Raw genomic sequence first — 18,053 nt, forward strand, 5'->3', positions numbered from 1 at the left:
TATGTTAATACACTCACTTAGCGGTTATTTTCTTGGAGCAAGACACAAGATCAACATTCGAGTGTCTTCAACTGCAACGACCGCAAGAAGATGGCATACAGAACAGAGGCAGAGAAGGCCAGCGAGAAGTTGATGGGTTACTACAAAGACACCGACTGGACGGTATCGAAAGTCTCAGTAAGTATTAACGGAGATACTCTCCGTGTTTTGACCACATACATCTTACAAGCTATGAGGTGTGAGAATATAGTTTTCATTTTATTCCAAAATTTATCGTGACAAGAAAAGTAGAAGCTATGAATGGCAAATGGCATCTTTGCGCTTTTTGCCGAAATCACCATGCATTATTTTTATCGATTCCTATAATATTTGATGAATTTCGATAATGGCAATTGTTTATATGACTAATATTGACAGAGGCTAACAGAGGTGATCTTTTAATGTATGTGATACAACTTTTTTCCCCTCTTTATTTACAAAAAACCAATGCAGCGAGAAATATCATTGGAACATTTCGAGGTGAGAGAGTATCATAGAGTGATTATGTTGGATTATCTATGTATGAATGCTGTTGTCATGTGTTGTGTGTGAATAAAGTTGTCACTGCATTTCTCACCACTTGGTGGTATATATGAACAGTATAGAATTGGGTGTGTGGGTGGGTGGGTGGGGGTGTTAAAAATCTGTCACTCACACGCTGAAGAGGATGAGCTAAATCATTAAAAGTACCGTAGAAATAGCTTGATAGATTGCAGACCTATCATTTTAACCATGCATTATATTGCAGTGACATTTTAAGCACAATACTATAGGAAGTAGCTGATATTAATTGTGTGTCTCAATTTTAACTTTGAATAAACTGACACAACATGGCTATTTTTTTCCAGCTAAGGGTAGTATTGTAATAGAATTATCATTATGTATATTATGACTTATCAAAACTAATAATGTAGAATTTATATTACCATATCTATGGAATAACACAACGTAACATATAAGTTTCCAGCACTGTATCTGAAACAGAGCTGTTCAATCAACTTGGGTGTGTGCACAACGGTTATGGTGACTATTTTAGATTTTAGTGATACTCAAAATGCCACGAACATAAAGACTAGTTTGAAAAGACATGATAAAATATAGGGCCAATTAAACTTAGATGTGAAGTCTGTGAATGCGATCTCTCGACATGACGTAGCCATACACTTAACGGTTCCTGTATGACTAGAAGTTAGTCTCTACTACATCACGTTACAGCTATAGCTTGTATTTGTTTTCACCAAAATGTTTGAATTTTGACCTATTGGCATTTGTACTCTCACTAGACTGTGTTTGCCTGCAGTGAGATGAAAGATATAGAATTACACAGTAATGAAAACCCTACACTTTACACCATCAATAGATATACTCATGACAAGTCACCCAATATTTAGTTAGTTTCTTTTTTGAGTTCTATGGACTAATAACCTTGAAAAGACTGTTTTGAACTCAAGGCTTGAGTTCAAAACAGTCTTTGTTTATTCAAAGCTTGTTTATTCTAATGAATGTGACTGAAATAGGACATGAAAATGATATCAGATTTTCTTGCTACTATGAAAAAATTTCAAATTTTTTAAACTGAAATTTAAAGTACGGTAACTACTGTAAAGCAAGACATCTTGTGCGATTGAAACTACAAAATTCAAACTTGCAGTTTGAACTCTGGTTGATTATTCTCATGAGTACATGTGAAAGAGGATAAGAAAATCAAACTTTCCTTTTTCTTCTTCTGAAATATTTCAGTACTTACTGATATTTAGATATTGTAGGGCAAGACACCTAATACAGTTAAAATAAAAAAAATTCAAATTGCTTTCATCATCCCATCAAATCTTGGCCATAGATTTGTTCTTGTGTTTCAACTTTTCGTGATGTCAGCCTCATTTCGTTCGACACTAAATATGTTTTTACAATGTCTGCTAAATCTATCTGGATATTGATTCATAATCTCATAAAATTTGATATCTCAATGATAGATGGAAACATTTCATGTGCTTTGATCTTGAAATTTTAGACATTTTAGACATTTTTTTCATTACTAGTAATAGTAATAGTATTGTAAGTTTTGGTAAACCTTTCATTTGGTGCCCCAGTGTTCTTTTGCTAATTGGCGTCCTGGCTTGTACCTCTGTTGTCATGGCAATTTGTGTACATTTGTTGTCTTGGTAATTTGTTTTTCTGTACTTATACAATCAGTGGTATTCCTGTGTTCAATGCCTTGTTACATGTAATATAGCAATACATTTGCATAATTTGGCAATTTTTTTGTTTGCTTATAGCTTTTTATATTAAATTCCATTTCCAATGATCTGTTAAAAGTTTACATTTCATGCTTATTTCCAGAAAGAAATTACTGTGTCTTACAAGAAGTCTGCAGAATTTGATGGTCACATGTAAGTCTATATGTTATGATTCAGCAGGGGGTATATTAGCCTATAGACTTATCCTGTCTCAGAATCACTATCTCAGTTTGAAGTCCATGACAAGTCTTTGGGCTTGGTTTTCAGTGCAACTGAACTTCTTAGGTTCAGTATATCGGCATGGAAAAATGTCTGTCTGTCTGTCTGTCTGGCTGGCTGTGTGTGTGTGTGTGTGTGTGTGTGTGTGTGTGTGTGTGTGTGTGTGTGTGTGTGTGTGTGTGTGTGTGTAAACAACTTAAAGTCAAAAACCGCTGGACCGATTGCCATGATATTTGGTGGGTATACTAGTATTACCTTGGGTGTCTAGTTGGGAAATTGTTCAAATCAAAATGACCTTACCACTGGTGTGTGATTTGGGTCAAAAAATGTGATTTTTGGTCAAAAAAACGTAAACTCTCAAAAACTACTTGTCAGATCGGTCTGAAATTTGGTGGGAACATTCTTAGGGTTTTTAGATTAAGAATTGTTCATAAAATGATGATCCCATCAGTGATATGCAAATTAGGTCTAAAAATGTGTCTTTTTGGTCAAAAATCTATAATTCCAAAATTACTGAGCAGATTGAGATGAAATTTAATGGGGATGCATCTGGGGATGTGTAGATGAAGGTGAATTCACATCATGATGATCCCATTGGTGATATGCAAATTAGATCTCAAAAATCCCAGTTATGGTCAAAAATTTATATCTCTAAAACTAAATTGGGAATGAGGCTGGAACTTGGTGGGAATGTTTCTGGAGGTGTTATTGTGCAGTTATCAAGTTCAGTGATTGTTCAAACTATATTGACAAAACTAGCAACCATGACCACACCCTTAGCAACATACTACAAAAATAACTACAGCGATGGATAGGTACATGAATAAGGATTTTTTAATGTATGTAAATATGCCTAGTAACAAGACCATGCCCATAGCAACAGCCAAAGATGAAGTATATTGTTAACATAATAACAGACATTAATAGGCAAGTGAATAAAGATTCCAAAAATATATGCAAGTATGCCTAGCAACAAGACCAAGCCCATAGCAACAGCCAAATGGTAGTGACTATTGCAAAGCAAGTGGATAAACATCCAAAAGAGGAATGCAAATAAGCCTAGCAATAAGACCATGCCCATAGCAACAGCAAAATGATGACATATATGGTGAAGGTAACAACAGGGCCTATAGGCAACCAGATAAACATAAACAAAAAAAAATGTTCAGTTGTGCTGCAGTGCCATTGGTGCTATCTTTAACAGTGTAACAAAGCCAGAATTGGAATCTATCAAAGCTTACTGATACTCCACACGTATTTCTAGACCACAAGTATGAAACAAGGCTATACCAAACAGTTGATGTCAACTTGGCTACTGATTGATGTAATCTTAGCTGTGTTATTATAAATATTTGAAACTCGGTATTTAGGAGTTAGTGACGTACTACTTCAAACCAAATGCTAGACTCTCATTTTAAATTAGTCCAGTAATGATATAAGAGATATCGTTAAGTTTGTCTATTTACAGCTACTATATGTAATACAGTGCCATAGTAGACATACCAGTACCATCAACATCAGCAATTTTGTATTTGGTTTTAGGATCAACTTTCCATTTCATATTTTCATACCATTCTTGCAAGCCATAGCATACTTTTGTGCTGACACAACAAAAAATACATGTACTGTTAAAGCTGCACCAGCTGTTAAAGTGGAGTATTATTTTGTGATCAGACAGCCAACAATATATTCACTGAAAATTGTTCAATATTACACACTGTATGTGATAATTTGAGGTTGATTTTATTTAGAAATAGTCCAGTAATGGGTTGAAATTGTGATTACATTGGGGGGGCGCTGAATCTAGGGTATGGACCTAAAAATCAATTTTACCAGATTCATTGTACCGAAGTATGTGTACAGGTACACAAATATGTTGGTGATTTAATGCTGTTCAAGGTATACGATATTATGTGTAAGTCATTATATGTAACAAAACAGTTTCAAAAAATTTTCCAGTTGTGTCTGGACCTGGATACATAATTGGCACCTCCTCCTTAGGTGATCCTATCTTTTGTTATGTTTCTCATTACTTTTTCATAGCAACTATGGGTTGGTCAATTTTAAAAAATTGGAAAAATCATCATCTCCATGTTTCTCTGCCTTTCCTTTTCCTCCTCTCTATCTTCTTTTTTTTGGATTCCTGGTAACAAGCCCATTCCCAGCTTCTCTACACAACTGTCACGTTTTCAGCCCCCTACTTGAATAACTTCCATCATGAAAGAAATGCTCAGTTTTTGTGAACAAGTGTTGTCACTGCCGCCAGGACTGTAGGTGATGTCGACAGTCCATACACTTGCTTATTCTTGCCAGAGAAGGTACTGTACAGCAAATATTAAGGGCAATCAAATTTTTTTTTTGTAATTTTGATGTCGTAGCTGAAAATTTGGGTCAGTTGGGTCATGAGAAACAGCAAAAACAGTGGGGTCACCCTTAGGAGTATCATGCCAATGGGGGTCAAGGGTTAAGTTAGAAATACTACTGATTTAACTAAGTTTTGTCTTGAATGATAATGTCAAAGGTGATTCAGTGACAGAAGGGGGCAGTGCGTTCCAGACAACAATTGTTCTGGTGAAAAATGAGTTCTGGAAAATTTCAGTGTTTGAATCAAGGTTTTTATACCGAGTGGGATGGATGAAGTCATGCACTCTTAGTTGGTGAAAGATGCTTTATAGCTACAGTGACACACAGTTCACCTTTTCTGATTGTGTATAGGTTCACATAGCAGCTTTTCTATGGGTTTGTAATGTAGGCTACTCAAGATTTCCAATCATAGTAGTTACACTGCTATGTCGATCATAGTCACTGCAAATGAATCTGTCTGCAGACTTCAGTACTTTGTCCAACTGTGTAGCTAGTGCAGCTTTCAAAAAAGTAGAAATGTATAACATGCACTGTATGTGTTGTACTATTAGGCCAAAAAAATACATCTTTTACATTGTCATTAATTCATATCAAATGATAGCAATAACTATTTCTATAAAATTGTTTTATTGAGAGTAAAATCTTGTTATTTATATTGTTTAGGCATCTACCACAAGACTGAATCATGAAATGATAGTAGAATAGTTTAGCCATCTTTCTTAATTATGCTTAGTGGAGGCATGAATAGGCAAATAATTTTGTAATCAGGCAGTTTGTTGGGATGTTAATATGCCTAGTACTTCATGTACATGCATACTACTTCATTTTTTCAAGTCAATTAAAGCTGCACTATAGTGGCAACTGGAACATTTTTTTGAAACTGCGTTTTATTAGATAGAATCACTTAGTCATCATATCGTAAACCCTGAATAGTATTGAATCACCTATTAAGGGTAAATTATTTGTCTAACTGTGCACATAATATGATATAAGAAATTCTATCAAATTGTTTTTTTGGTCCATACCCAAAAATAAGCTCCCCAATGCAATAATGATTTTAACCTGTTACTGCACAATGTATACATACATTGACATCCCCCCCCCCCCCCCATTAACATGTAGTGTGTAATTACTGGTATTTTAACAAATTGCTGTGAATATTTTATTGGTTGTCGAATAAAAAAAATAATACTTTGGTTACAGCTAGTGCTGCTTTAAAGCTGAATTTATCCATATTTGCATATTTGAATACAAGGCTTAAAGATATTAGATGGGGGAAGCAAGTGGATACTTTGATAAATAATTCTGCCTTTATTTGCATATTAGATACAAGGCTGAAGGTATATTAGATGGAAAACCAGATGAGATTATAAAGTATGTAATACCGTCACCTCTTGGTGTGCGGGATAACTGGGATAAAACAATAAAAACATCTGAAATCTTGGATTCTTCGGAAGAGGTACAGTGTCATTATTATTTTAATTCATTGTACATTGAGCGGTTCAGTAATTTTATTTAAAAAAATATGTACATATAAAAGTATGTGCATACATACATACATACATACATACATACATACATACATACATACATACATACATACATACATACATACATACATATATACAGACAGACAGACATACATACACACGCACGCACACACGCACGCACGCACACACACATACATACATACATACATACATACATACATACATACATACATGCACACAGACAGTAATCAAAATGTATATTCTTTGTTGCAGGAGTTTTTCGTAGTTTATTCTCAAACTCACAGTTCAGCAATGGGACTAATATCTTCACGTGATTTTGTTGATGCTGTGTTAATTAAACATATAGAAGATGATGGCATAATTTGTACCAATTCAGTCAGTGTAGACTATTCAGCACGGCCTCCAGTTGATGACGTTGTCAGGGCCTTCAACCATCCTGGTGGTACATTTTGTGTGGCTGTTGAAGGGTATGTAAATTACAACCACTATTCCTGTATGATAGTTTTGTTTTGTTTTGAAACTACCAGAGATCCCCAGTTGTAATATGAGAAGTACTATACTGTGCATGAGTCAAGTTGATTAAAATATAAGGAATATATACTCTGGTCATTCTATGTCACAACAACACGTGTCTATGTCACTGGTTCTGCTGTGTTAGAAATATGAGTCAAAACATTCAAAATTGCTATTACTTTCCCCAATTTTTTCTTTGATGTTACTGGCACTGGTATAATTATGTTATTCTCCGATATTTTTCTTCATTCAGCCAGAAAATACTCGTGAGCGAAGGGTTGTCACTATTGATAGACTTGTAGTGACAAAGGTCCCTTAGGTCACCTGTATTTTCCTTGGCTGAACGAAGAAAAATATTGGGGAATAACATCTAATTGTCTATTCAATAAAAAGGGATAACCATCCAATCAATACATGTTTTCTCGTAGTTAGCACTTTAAAGCCCAATGTTTGAATCCCACATTTTCTCACAATTGTGGTTTTTTGTAACTAAAGCCCTAAGGATTACAGCAGATTGGATCTCTCTTTTCTTCATTACCAACCTTTTCTAAATCTCCGCTAGATAACATTTTTCTCGCTCAGATTTTAAATCTGTAACTGACATTGGTCTTATATATCTTTAATATTAGAGTCTAAATATTAAGGCATACAATAGCTGTGTATTTTCAAACTGTATGCCTAGACTATGGAATTCTTTATCATTGAGTTTACAGTAATCTTCAAATCTGAACATTTTCAAGAACAAACTTCAGAAACATATGTTCAAACAAGAAATTTGTGTGGATTGACCCTTACTGGTGCCATTGAACAGTACTTTGGTTCTAGAGTCTGGTGGTTATAAATTTTTTGGATTAAATTGGATTAAATTAGATTAGATTAGATTAGATTAGATTAGATTAGATTAGATTGGATTGGATTAGATTAGACTAGATTAGATTAGATTAGACTAGATTAAAGACAGATATGTAGTCATCTTTAGACATCAGCTACACTTCACAGAATTTTGTGTACAGTTGAATATTGGAACAAAATGTCAGACTCAAGAAAAAAAACGGAAAAAAAACTCCCCCCTGAAGTATCATGCATTGACATTTCTGAACACTGTGGGTGTGATTTCCTCTAAGGCAGGATATACAGAAATGGTGATATTTCAACAATCGACTATATCAAATGTCATATAAACTTAGACTATACTACTAATACCTTCTGGAAATATTCAAATTTCTGTAAATATTCACAGTATTTATTGAAAATTTCAGTGACTCTAAGGCATTCTACTACAATAAGAAGCTTTCTTTCTGTACATACACCCACGCTCTTATCCCTGCCACACTTCATATTATCGTTTATGTATATTCAGATACTTTGTATGATGTAATACTCTGATGTTTAATATTGACAAGGTTCTTCAATATAAAACTCTTAGATAGAATTTCTTATCACGCAGTAATAAAAGACATACATGGACAAAACATTTGATGTGTAATTTTAGATCTGCATATTAATTAGCTCATTTATGTATTAACTGGTTTTAGTGCAGTTTTGCTTGTACCACTACCAAAGCTACCATAATGTCTTTGAATAGGTTACAAAACTTTCTACTCACATAATTTGGTGAAATCGTGAAAAATATAGCCAATAATGTCATTGTCAGATAGAGCTTTAATAAAAACAACGATTTCAGTTGATGAGAATGTAATTAAAATAAGAATGATTATTTGTCCAAGTTTGTCATAAGATGTATTTTCTTCACCCATTTCCAGGTTTCTTAAAAATTAAAAACAAAAAGTGTCATTAAAGGTTTTTTGTATATCAATCATTGTATTTTACATAAAAATTCATAATTTTCTGAAATAGTGGAACATTACTTGATGTACACATTATGTTATAGCAAACCCAAACACCAATCTGTACACATGAAAATATTAAATGAAAACATTCTTGGCAAATGCTTTTGCAGTTGTTTGTCTTGCGACAATCCAAGATTTTCATCTCTAATGCCGCAATACGAATGGTCTTGTCAGTCCCTCGTCAAGTCACACTATCTTGTTTAAAAAAATTGTTTTTGTACGAAATGAAAACATAACTCAAAACCAGTATAAATGTTAATTGAAACTGAACTATCGATGACAAAAAATTAATAATATCACAAATGAAAACATAATCCAATGCCAAAATAAACATTTTCATTCAAATTAGAGTTAGCAAATGATCAGACTTTCATTCAACCAATGTTGACTTTGTGTGATTGTGATAGTTCAATCAGCTAAAGTTATGCACAGAACAAACCGATTCTGGTTATCAATGAATTATGTATTTAATCAGTGTTAGTAATTGCCTTAAATAAGTTAGATTTCAGTAAATAATGTAATTAAGTATGTCTGGGGAAAGTAATTGTATTGGCATATCATTGATGTATAGTGTTACCACGGTTACAGAGGTTTACTTTAAAACTGTACTAGCTGCAATTGCAACTTTTTGTTCAAACTGTTTTGTTAGACATACTAGATGACTTACTCCTAATATTGTACACCCTGAATGGTATTGAACCACCTGTGGGTAAACACGTATTTGTGTAGCAGTACACAGTATGGTGCAGTATATACTTAGCAAATTGATTTTTGGGTCCATACCCAAAATTCAGCACCCCAATGAATCCTGATTTCATTGTATTAATATACTTCTTATCATAGTAGCAGAGTATAATGTCTAGTTATTGGAAAGTTAACAATTTTTAGTGAATGTATTGTTGGTTATCTGACCGAGGAAATAATAGAACTGTTACAGTTAGTGTAGGTTTAAAAGATAGATTTCACTGCTAAGGGTAAACCATTTGATTGGGGGGGGGGGTTCAAAAGGGGGAGAGGGGATTTGCTGACCAACTCAAGACAAAAAAAAAAATTGCTTCCTGGGTATGAGCTTAAAAAAATTGTGCTACAAATTAGTCACAGTCAAATTCTCAGATACATATGTCTCTGGCAACACCTAAACTTTTAAATGATTCTTGTCAAAGGTATGTACTAAGTGTTGGCAAATGTTGAAACCAAACAAAACCATGAAATCCAATTTTAATACTGAGGTTACTGACCTGACTTAGTACCTTGAACCCTGCAATTTTTCATCATAATAAAAATTGACTTTGATTATTTAAACATGTGGTGGTATATTGCAGTATATTGATGTAAATATATGTAATTTAATTTTGTAATAAAATAGAGGCCACCCATGCTGAGTTGATATATAAACTAGGTAATTAGAGTGAATCATACACTGAGATGAACATACCAGGTACATTCCTATGTCTAGATGATTTACAAAAGTCTACAGGGTATTGGCAGGAAATGAAATATAGAAATGAACATGCTGTTGAAATTCTTACAAGATCTACAGTGTACTGATAAGAAATAATTACATATGAAATGAACATGCCAGTGGAAATCTTACAAGATCTACAGTGTACTGATAAAAATTAATAGGTAACTTGCAAACCCGCCATGTTGAATGTTGCATCATGGGAAATGTGATACTAAATACTCATCAATTAGCATTATAAACAATGTTGATACATTGTTTGTAACCACAAATAATCAATCCATAGTTACCCTGACCATTAGGGGAGGTTTATTTTATCAGTAGCTCTAGATTAGGTATTACGATAGCCACAGATAATCCCATAGTCCTTTGCGTCTGAGCATGCTCAGTCTTGATTGCAAGTTCCCTATTAGGTATGAAATGAACATGCTGTTGAAATTCTTACAAGATCTACAGTGTACTGATAAGAAATAATTACGTATGAACATGTTGAAATTTTACAAAATCTATAGTATACTGATAAGAGAGAAATGAAAAATTGAAAAATATACTTTTAGATTCTTTCCTAGTCCGGGTGCCTGGTCTACAGTATACAGGTGAGAAATGAAAAAATGAAATGGACTTGATGTTGAAAATTGCTAACTTAAATTAAAATTGAAATTCTTACAAGGTCTTACAACACTACTGGTAAGAAGTGAAATATGTAAGTAGAGAGTTAGACACGAACATGCTTTTGAAATTGCTAAGATTTAATTTTTAAATGATTTAAATTTCTTAGCAGATAATTTACAAAGTCTACTGAGTATTTGTAGAAAGGAGTGACAATAAAAAACATAGAATATTTGATAAGAACATGCTTTTTTTTAATTGAATGTCGAGATAACTTTCAAAATCTGAGTCTTTGCAGAAAATGAAACATATAGAAATATACATGCCAGTGAATTTCCTTGCTAGATAATGTACAGTCTACAGAGTATTGACTGAAAGTGAAATGTGAAATGAACATGCTGTCGAAATTCCTTCCTAGATTATTTCTAGAGTATTAATAGAAAATCGAATATTTGATATGAGCACGCTATTGAAATTTGTATGTCTCTGTAACTTAAAAGTCTACAGAATGTTGAAACAGAAATAAAACTGCCAATGAAATTCTTTCCTACATTATTTACAATGTCTACAGTGTATCTGTTAAGAATTGGGGCATGACTATTACGTAGAATATTTGATGTGAGCATGCTGTGGAAGTTTGCATGTCTCATTCACTTATTTATTTAAACGTCTACAGAATAATGAAATGGAAATGACCATTTTAATGAAATCCCTTTCTACATTTCTGTAAACCTGGAAATTTTCGTGTATTTCACTCACTGGAAAACAAAAATGCAAAAATAAGTAGTGACTGAAATGCGTCTTTGAGAACTATAACTGAAGACTGTAAAATTGCAAACTTTTCTAGTAATCAAAATCTGTAGGTTTACAATATTTACAAAGTCTGTGGTATACTAGTAAGAAATGAAGCATGTAATCTGTAGAACATGCTGTTGAAATTTACATGGCTGGATAAACTAAAAAGTCTACGAAATGAAACATAGAATGTTGTCGAAATTTTCATGTCTAGAGAACTTAAAAAGTAAACGGCATATTGTTTGGTAAGAATTGAAACATAGAATATTAGAAATGAATATGTTGATAAAATTCCTATATCTAGATAACTGCAGTCATAGCGCTGCACACGGAGTACATGATTGTTAGTGTTAGGATATACTAGGTAAATGTCTGCCATTTGTTCTGTAGGATACCATGATTTATGTACAGAGGTCAATATAACATGGTTATCTTGCACCCCTACCAGAGTACATGACATATTATGACTAGGTTATCTTGTTACTCCAACCAGACTACAAGAGATACAGATATCAGTGTATAGTATGTATAGTAGCCACAAGGAGTTTGGAAACACTTTTGACTTTTCTGTTGTCTTCTTTCATCTATTCATTCTTTAAAATAAGGAATAACGTCATAGTCTTCTTTTCTGACTGAATACTCACACTCCATACTGACTGAATAAAGACATATTGTCCGCTGTTCTACCCTTACCAAACCCCCTTTCGTAAATCATATTGTGAAATAAGACCTCAGATAACCTTTCATATAAGTACTGTGGTACAAGTTTCACTGATAAATTACCTTCCATAAAAAGTCTTTATTTCTGAGGATTTATCACACCATAAATATTCAATGTTTGCTGATTATGGTGTATTAGAAGTAATCCCACCTACAAACAGTGACTGCTATCATGATGTAATCAGTGTGTACAAATCCTTGCTTGTATGAGGTGAATTGTAGACTACTCTGGTCAATGCCCTAGCCATACTAGCGTGAAATGGATCTCAATTTCACACTTCCTGTGTCCTCAATGTAAGAAGAAACGGTGTTGACATACCAGATCTAGTACACCTTTCATTCTATTTCTGTAACTTTGATGAAAAGATTCCTTTCAGTGCACACAGACGACCAAATCATGATGTCATTTGCTATTTTAAACTTCCTGTGTCCTCAGTGTAAATAGCAATCAGGTGTCTGACAAATACCAGATCTCGTACATGTACTTTTCATTCTAGATGTGCTACACCTACCTTTTATTCTATTTTTGTAACTTTGGTGAAAAGACTTCCTGTAACACAAACCATCAAACCATGATGTCATTATAACTGAACTAAATCTCAATTTCACACTTCCTTTCCCCCTTATATAATTAGAAGTGTTGTCAAAATACCAGACGTAATATAGTACCCTTTTTTTTCCTATTTTGTAACTTTTTGATGAAAAGACTTCCTGTCACACAGCCTGCTATATGGATACGCCATCATTTTAGCCAAGACGAATCTCAATTTAATGCTATGTGTGTCCTCAATGTGATAAGAATCCGTGTCAACATACCAGATTTTGTACACCTTTTATTTCATTTTTGTAACTTTGATGAAAAGACTTCCTGTCACACAAAACACTATATCGACATGACGTCATTATAACCCATACTAGGATGGTCACAATTCCGTACAAAGTCTTTAACATTGCATCATGTAGGAATTCACTCAGACTACTGTACTTATAATATTATCTTGAATATTTAGTCTTGTTATTATCATTTTATGAATTCCTCACCAGATATGATCATTTCATTTCTAAAACCAACAAGTTGAGGTCACTGAAAGGCAAAATTCAACTCTGATATAGACATTTATAATTTTGATTAATGCCAGTCTAAATATAATAGTCTATATCGGTGACTGACCAGTGATGAACCATAGAGTCCCTTGACACACTCCCCAGCAGTATCACTACTGAGTTCACTCAAGGGTCTAATTCATGAAACTACATGAAATTACAGTTTTGAAATGTCAGAAGACTGCTCACAAATTTATTTTATTAATGAATGATATTGATTATTATATATGAAATATGGCATTAAAGGCCAAGGTCTCCATCCCAGGTTCTGACATTTAGTAGTATCTTATGAGTGGAGCCATGAATATTAGATGGGTTAGTAGTGACATTTCTACTCATAGAGTCAAAATATTTCTTGGAAGTGAATACCAAATTTTTGCCAACGTTTCGTCAGCATCATTAGGGACGTACTACAAGACTCTGTGAGTAGAAATTTCCTAACTAAGTATGAGTCCATAAACATTCATTCTCGCATTAGATGGGTTACTTTTGCCCTGGACCATCATTTTTCTGTAGTTCTACAGACAACTGTTTAACACCAGTCCTAAATTTTAATCCTAGTTCAAAACTGAGCCCCCCCCCCCCCCCCCGAATCTTCATTCTCAGAATACATTTTAATTGAAATCGTTTCTTGAATTTCTTTATAGAGATGAAGACAAAACCAAAGTGATAAGTTTCCTGCAGTCTGATCTGAAAGGAATGTTACCTAGAACACTGGTGGAGACAGCACTACCAAACACTATGATAGACTTCTTTATTGGTTTGAAAACAGCCATGGAAAAGAACGTACTTCATGCGCCGGCTGACACAAAGAGTTAGACTGGTTACCATCACCCTACACTTGAAAACTGAAATGATTTGATGAACCGACACTGTGTGCTGTGGGAATTATCCCCAAATTAAAAACTGAAGTAACATTAAAAAAAAAGAAAAAGCAATGTAGTTGTAGATAATATAGTATTGTCTATGTTAAATTATATTAGTGTTTTGAAGCAAATTATCGGATGTGTTTGTCATGTATCTGCCTGTCTTTCCTGCATGGAGCTAGCTAGTAGGGGTATTATATGTAATGAGATTTGCATTTTTGCAAGCATTGTACATGTTAGTTTGAATCTCCAGTAATATCCTTGGAATAAAATCATTGCCCTATTAAACCAAACTGACCAGTAGCCCATTAATAAAACATAGAACCCCCATCAAATTATTTTTAAAGCCAAAAACAGCCAAAATTTATAAAATGACTAGATTGAGAATTGAAAAGAAGCATTTGAACAAAGAAGCATTGACTATTGTTTATAGTATACAAAAAGGACCAAAATGTAAGAAAAAGAGAAGAGTAGCTCAATACATGTATGGCGCAGGTAAATTTACCAGCTAGTTTACTCTGGTGAAACATAAAACCTGATATGTGATAGAAGTATTGTTAAAGTAGTTTAATGGTATATCCATGTATACCTTGCATCGATGACATTGAAATAACATTCTGCATTGTTCGCAGAGTTAATAGTAGCCAGAGGCTAGGATATCTCAGTGGCTTGAAAATATCACTGTCAAACCAGTATGTCGACAGATGGCCAAGTCTATGGGCTACATTGTCAAGCCAGTATGTCAAGTCAGATAGCCAAGTCTGTACGTGGGCTATACTGTCAAGTCAGTATGTCAAGTCAGATAGCCAAGTCTCTGGGATATACTGTCAAGTCAGTATGTCAAGTCAGATAGCCAAGTCTCTGGGCTATACTGTCAAGTCAGTATGTCGAGTCTGATAGCCAAGTCTCTGGGCTATACTGTCAAGTCAGTATGTCGAGTCTGATAGCCATTGAAGTCTCTAGCTAGCATATTAGAGGTATCCCTACATTTTAGAACATGTATGGTGAATTACGTGATCAGTTGTGTAGAGACTATGTCCTAAATCCGAGTTCTGTCACTACTACTGTCACTAGCATGTGATGTGATGTGATGGTTAAAGTATCACAATACTGCAATGACCATTATATATGCAGAGAACATTACCTTGAAAAAAAAAACCTGCAGAATTGTATATTATCTAAATACTCATCACTGCCAATGTGATTCAAATAATATTCTTTTTATTTGTGGCTTCCAAGAAGAAATGGACATGTTTAGTTAATTTATCATCAAATGTATAATAGTTAATGTATTAGGAGTAATGTATTGGTGCTACAGTAATGTTAGCACGTGAAAATCATTTCAAAGTAGAATATACTAGAGACAAAATACAAAGTGAATTTTAGAGTAAACAGGACACTGTTATAGTGAATGTTACACTTTAACCCGGCAGGAAGAAGGTAGTTTCTGTGTTGAATGTCGAACATTTATTGTACGTAATCAACAATTTTAATTTCTGTACTGCATAGCCCTAACCCCTCACCCTATTCTCGCAAGACAGGACTTGTTTTTCCACTAATGTAATGAAAAATAATTTCTCAGATAGTGTTGTGAAGATGCCTTAATACCCACCCTTTTTATTTTTGCCACATTTTTTCATGGAAATTTTTCTGTTTCAAAGTATCGGTTATCATTTTGAAAGTGGTATAGTTTATCTAAATCCAAGTGTCGATGATTATCATTTTGAAAGTGGTATAGTTTATCCAAATTTTGCAGTCCATGTTAATCCTCGTCTAATATATATTAAAGTCACAGCAGATCGTCACGTCACGTTCAGGGATCTGATGAGCATGTCCACCCACCCAGTTTACTTGAGATCACTTTCAAAACGTAACTTTAAGTCAGAAAAAGAATACATATTGGCAACTTGATACATTTGCAAATGTTTGGTTTCATCTAGACAAGGCCTCAAGGGAATGCACTTCCTGCCAGGACTAATAATCTGTAGAAATCCCCAAGGAGGAGATGAACTTTTAATAAAAGATGTCATACTTTATGACGATATCGTATAAATCATACAATTTTAATCAACTTAGCAATAATTAAATCATGAATTTTAATCTTCATGCTGTGTGCCTTTTTTCCTGAAATCAACTAAAGTGTATTCCCGGTCGGATGAATAGTGGTACTGAGGAGTTCATTGACTGCTTTTATAGGACAAGTACGTATCAACAACCGTATGTTTGACAGCCAAATTAAATAATGTATAACTAAGGCTTACATTGAAAGCAATTTACATGTATATTGTGTAGTCCTAACTTATGTAGATATGTTATATTTTGTACAATTTATTTTTTATTTATATATAATTATAGATTTTTCTATTTTTTTCATTTTTACCTTCCATCCTTCAATTTTAGGAAGATTGTAATATGGTGATGTCTCTCTGTCTGTCTGTCTGTTTGTTTGTGTCTGTGTCATCGTTTTCTCAAAAATGGCTCACCCAATTCAAATAAAATTTGGTAAACACCTTCTTTGGTTGATGTTTGTTTTAATTTTAATGATTCATTTGCGTAATTAATGAAATTTACAAGTTAATTGACTTACCGTGTATGGTTGCTAAGAATTTCACAATCTGACAAAGAACCAATTGAGGGTGACCCTAAAACGAATGACAACCCGAATGACGGAAAACGAATGACAGCATTTCCAGTATGTAAACAGTGGAATGACACCCTTTTCTACATTCCGAGCAGTTAGTTTAATGACACCGTCTGCACTGTAGATCCAGTGGAATGACAGCCACCACTCTATAAAATAAGTGGAATGACAGCACTTCCAATGCTTTGGAACTGGAATGACAGCGTTTCCATTATGTAAACAGTGGAATGACACCCTTTTCTACATTCCGAGCAGTTAGTTTAATGACACCGTCTGCACTGTAGATCCAGTGGAATGACAGCCACCACTCTATAAAATAAGTGGAATGACAGCACTTCCAATGCTTTGGAACTGGAATGACAGCGTTTCCATTATAATAATAATAATAATAATAATCTTTATTTATACTGGATAGTTCTTTAAGCATATAAACACTTGTCTCCCAAGAAGTCCAGTGAGGGCCATCCCTCATGGGTTCAGTGTTAATGCAGGAGGAAACCGGAGTACCCGGGGAAAACCTGCGTTGTTCGGTAGAGTCAAACTGAACGACACTCTTCTTACTTACAGCGTGGTAAATTTAACAGAACCCTGAATGGGGTTCGAACCCCGACCGCAGTGGTAAGAGGCAAGTGGTTTAACCACTCGGCCACCGACAACCCGTATGTTATGTAAACAGTGGAATGACACCCTTTTCTGCATCACAATGACAGCCGCCACTCTATAAAATAAGTGGAATGACAGCATTTCCAATGCTTTGGAACTGGAATGACAGCATTTATATTGGGTAAACAGTGGAATGACACCCTTTTCTGCATTCAGTTAGTTGAATGACACCCTCTGCACTGTAAAACCAGTGGAATGAAAGCCGCCACTCTATACCATAAGTGGAATGACAGCATGTCCAATGCTTTGGAACTGGAATTACAACATTTCTAGTATGTGCACAGTGGAATGACACCCTTTTCTACATTCAGTTAGTTGAATGACACCCTCTGCACTGTAAAACCAGTGGAATGAAAGCCGCCACTCTATACCATAAGTGGAATGACAGCGTTTCCAATGCTTTGAAACTTTGGATTTGCACTGCAGGGGGTGTCATTAAACTAACTGAATGTAGAAAGGG

General features: G+C 34.4%; 1 protein-coding gene across 2 annotated transcripts; it reads left to right on the forward strand.

Moving 5' to 3' along the window:
• Positions 1 to 31: 31 nt before the first annotated feature.
• Positions 32 to 16,785, forward strand: LOC144443437 (stAR-related lipid transfer protein 5-like). 2 transcript variants are annotated; one of them, XM_078132912.1, is made up of 6 exons: positions 32 to 177; positions 493 to 519; positions 2,380 to 2,429; positions 6,186 to 6,318; positions 6,623 to 6,837; positions 14,071 to 16,785. In XM_078132912.1, the coding sequence occupies exons 1-6, from the start codon at positions 91 to 93 to the stop codon at positions 14,240 to 14,242; spliced, it is 684 nt and encodes a 227-aa protein (XP_077989038.1). In that variant the 5' UTR covers positions 32 to 90; the 3' UTR covers positions 14,243 to 16,785. The 2 variants fall into 2 exon arrangements, with proteins under 2 accessions (XP_077989038.1, XP_077989039.1); XM_078132913.1 differs by lacking the exon at positions 493 to 519.
• The last annotated feature ends 1,268 nt before the right edge of the window (positions 16,786 to 18,053 follow it).

The sequence above is a fragment of the Glandiceps talaboti genome, chromosome 12 (genome assembly GCF_964340395.1).
Source record: "Glandiceps talaboti chromosome 12, keGlaTala1.1, whole genome shotgun sequence".
Taxonomy (NCBI): Eukaryota; Metazoa; Hemichordata; class Enteropneusta; family Spengelidae; genus Glandiceps; species Glandiceps talaboti.

Bases quoted from the DNA above. Each gene is read 5' to 3' on its own strand.
- LOC144443437 (XM_078132912.1), top strand. From the start codon at position 91: ATGGCATACAGAACAGAGGCAGAGAAGGCCAGCGAGAAGTTGATGGGT. The intron at 2,430-6,185 runs GTAAGTCTATAT...TTTGCATATTAG, and splicing joins GCAGAATTTGATGGTCACAT to ATACAAGGCTGAAGGTATAT. The intron at 6,838-14,070 runs GTATGTAAATTA...ATTTCTTTATAG, and splicing joins TTTTGTGTGGCTGTTGAAGG to AGATGAAGACAAAACCAAAG.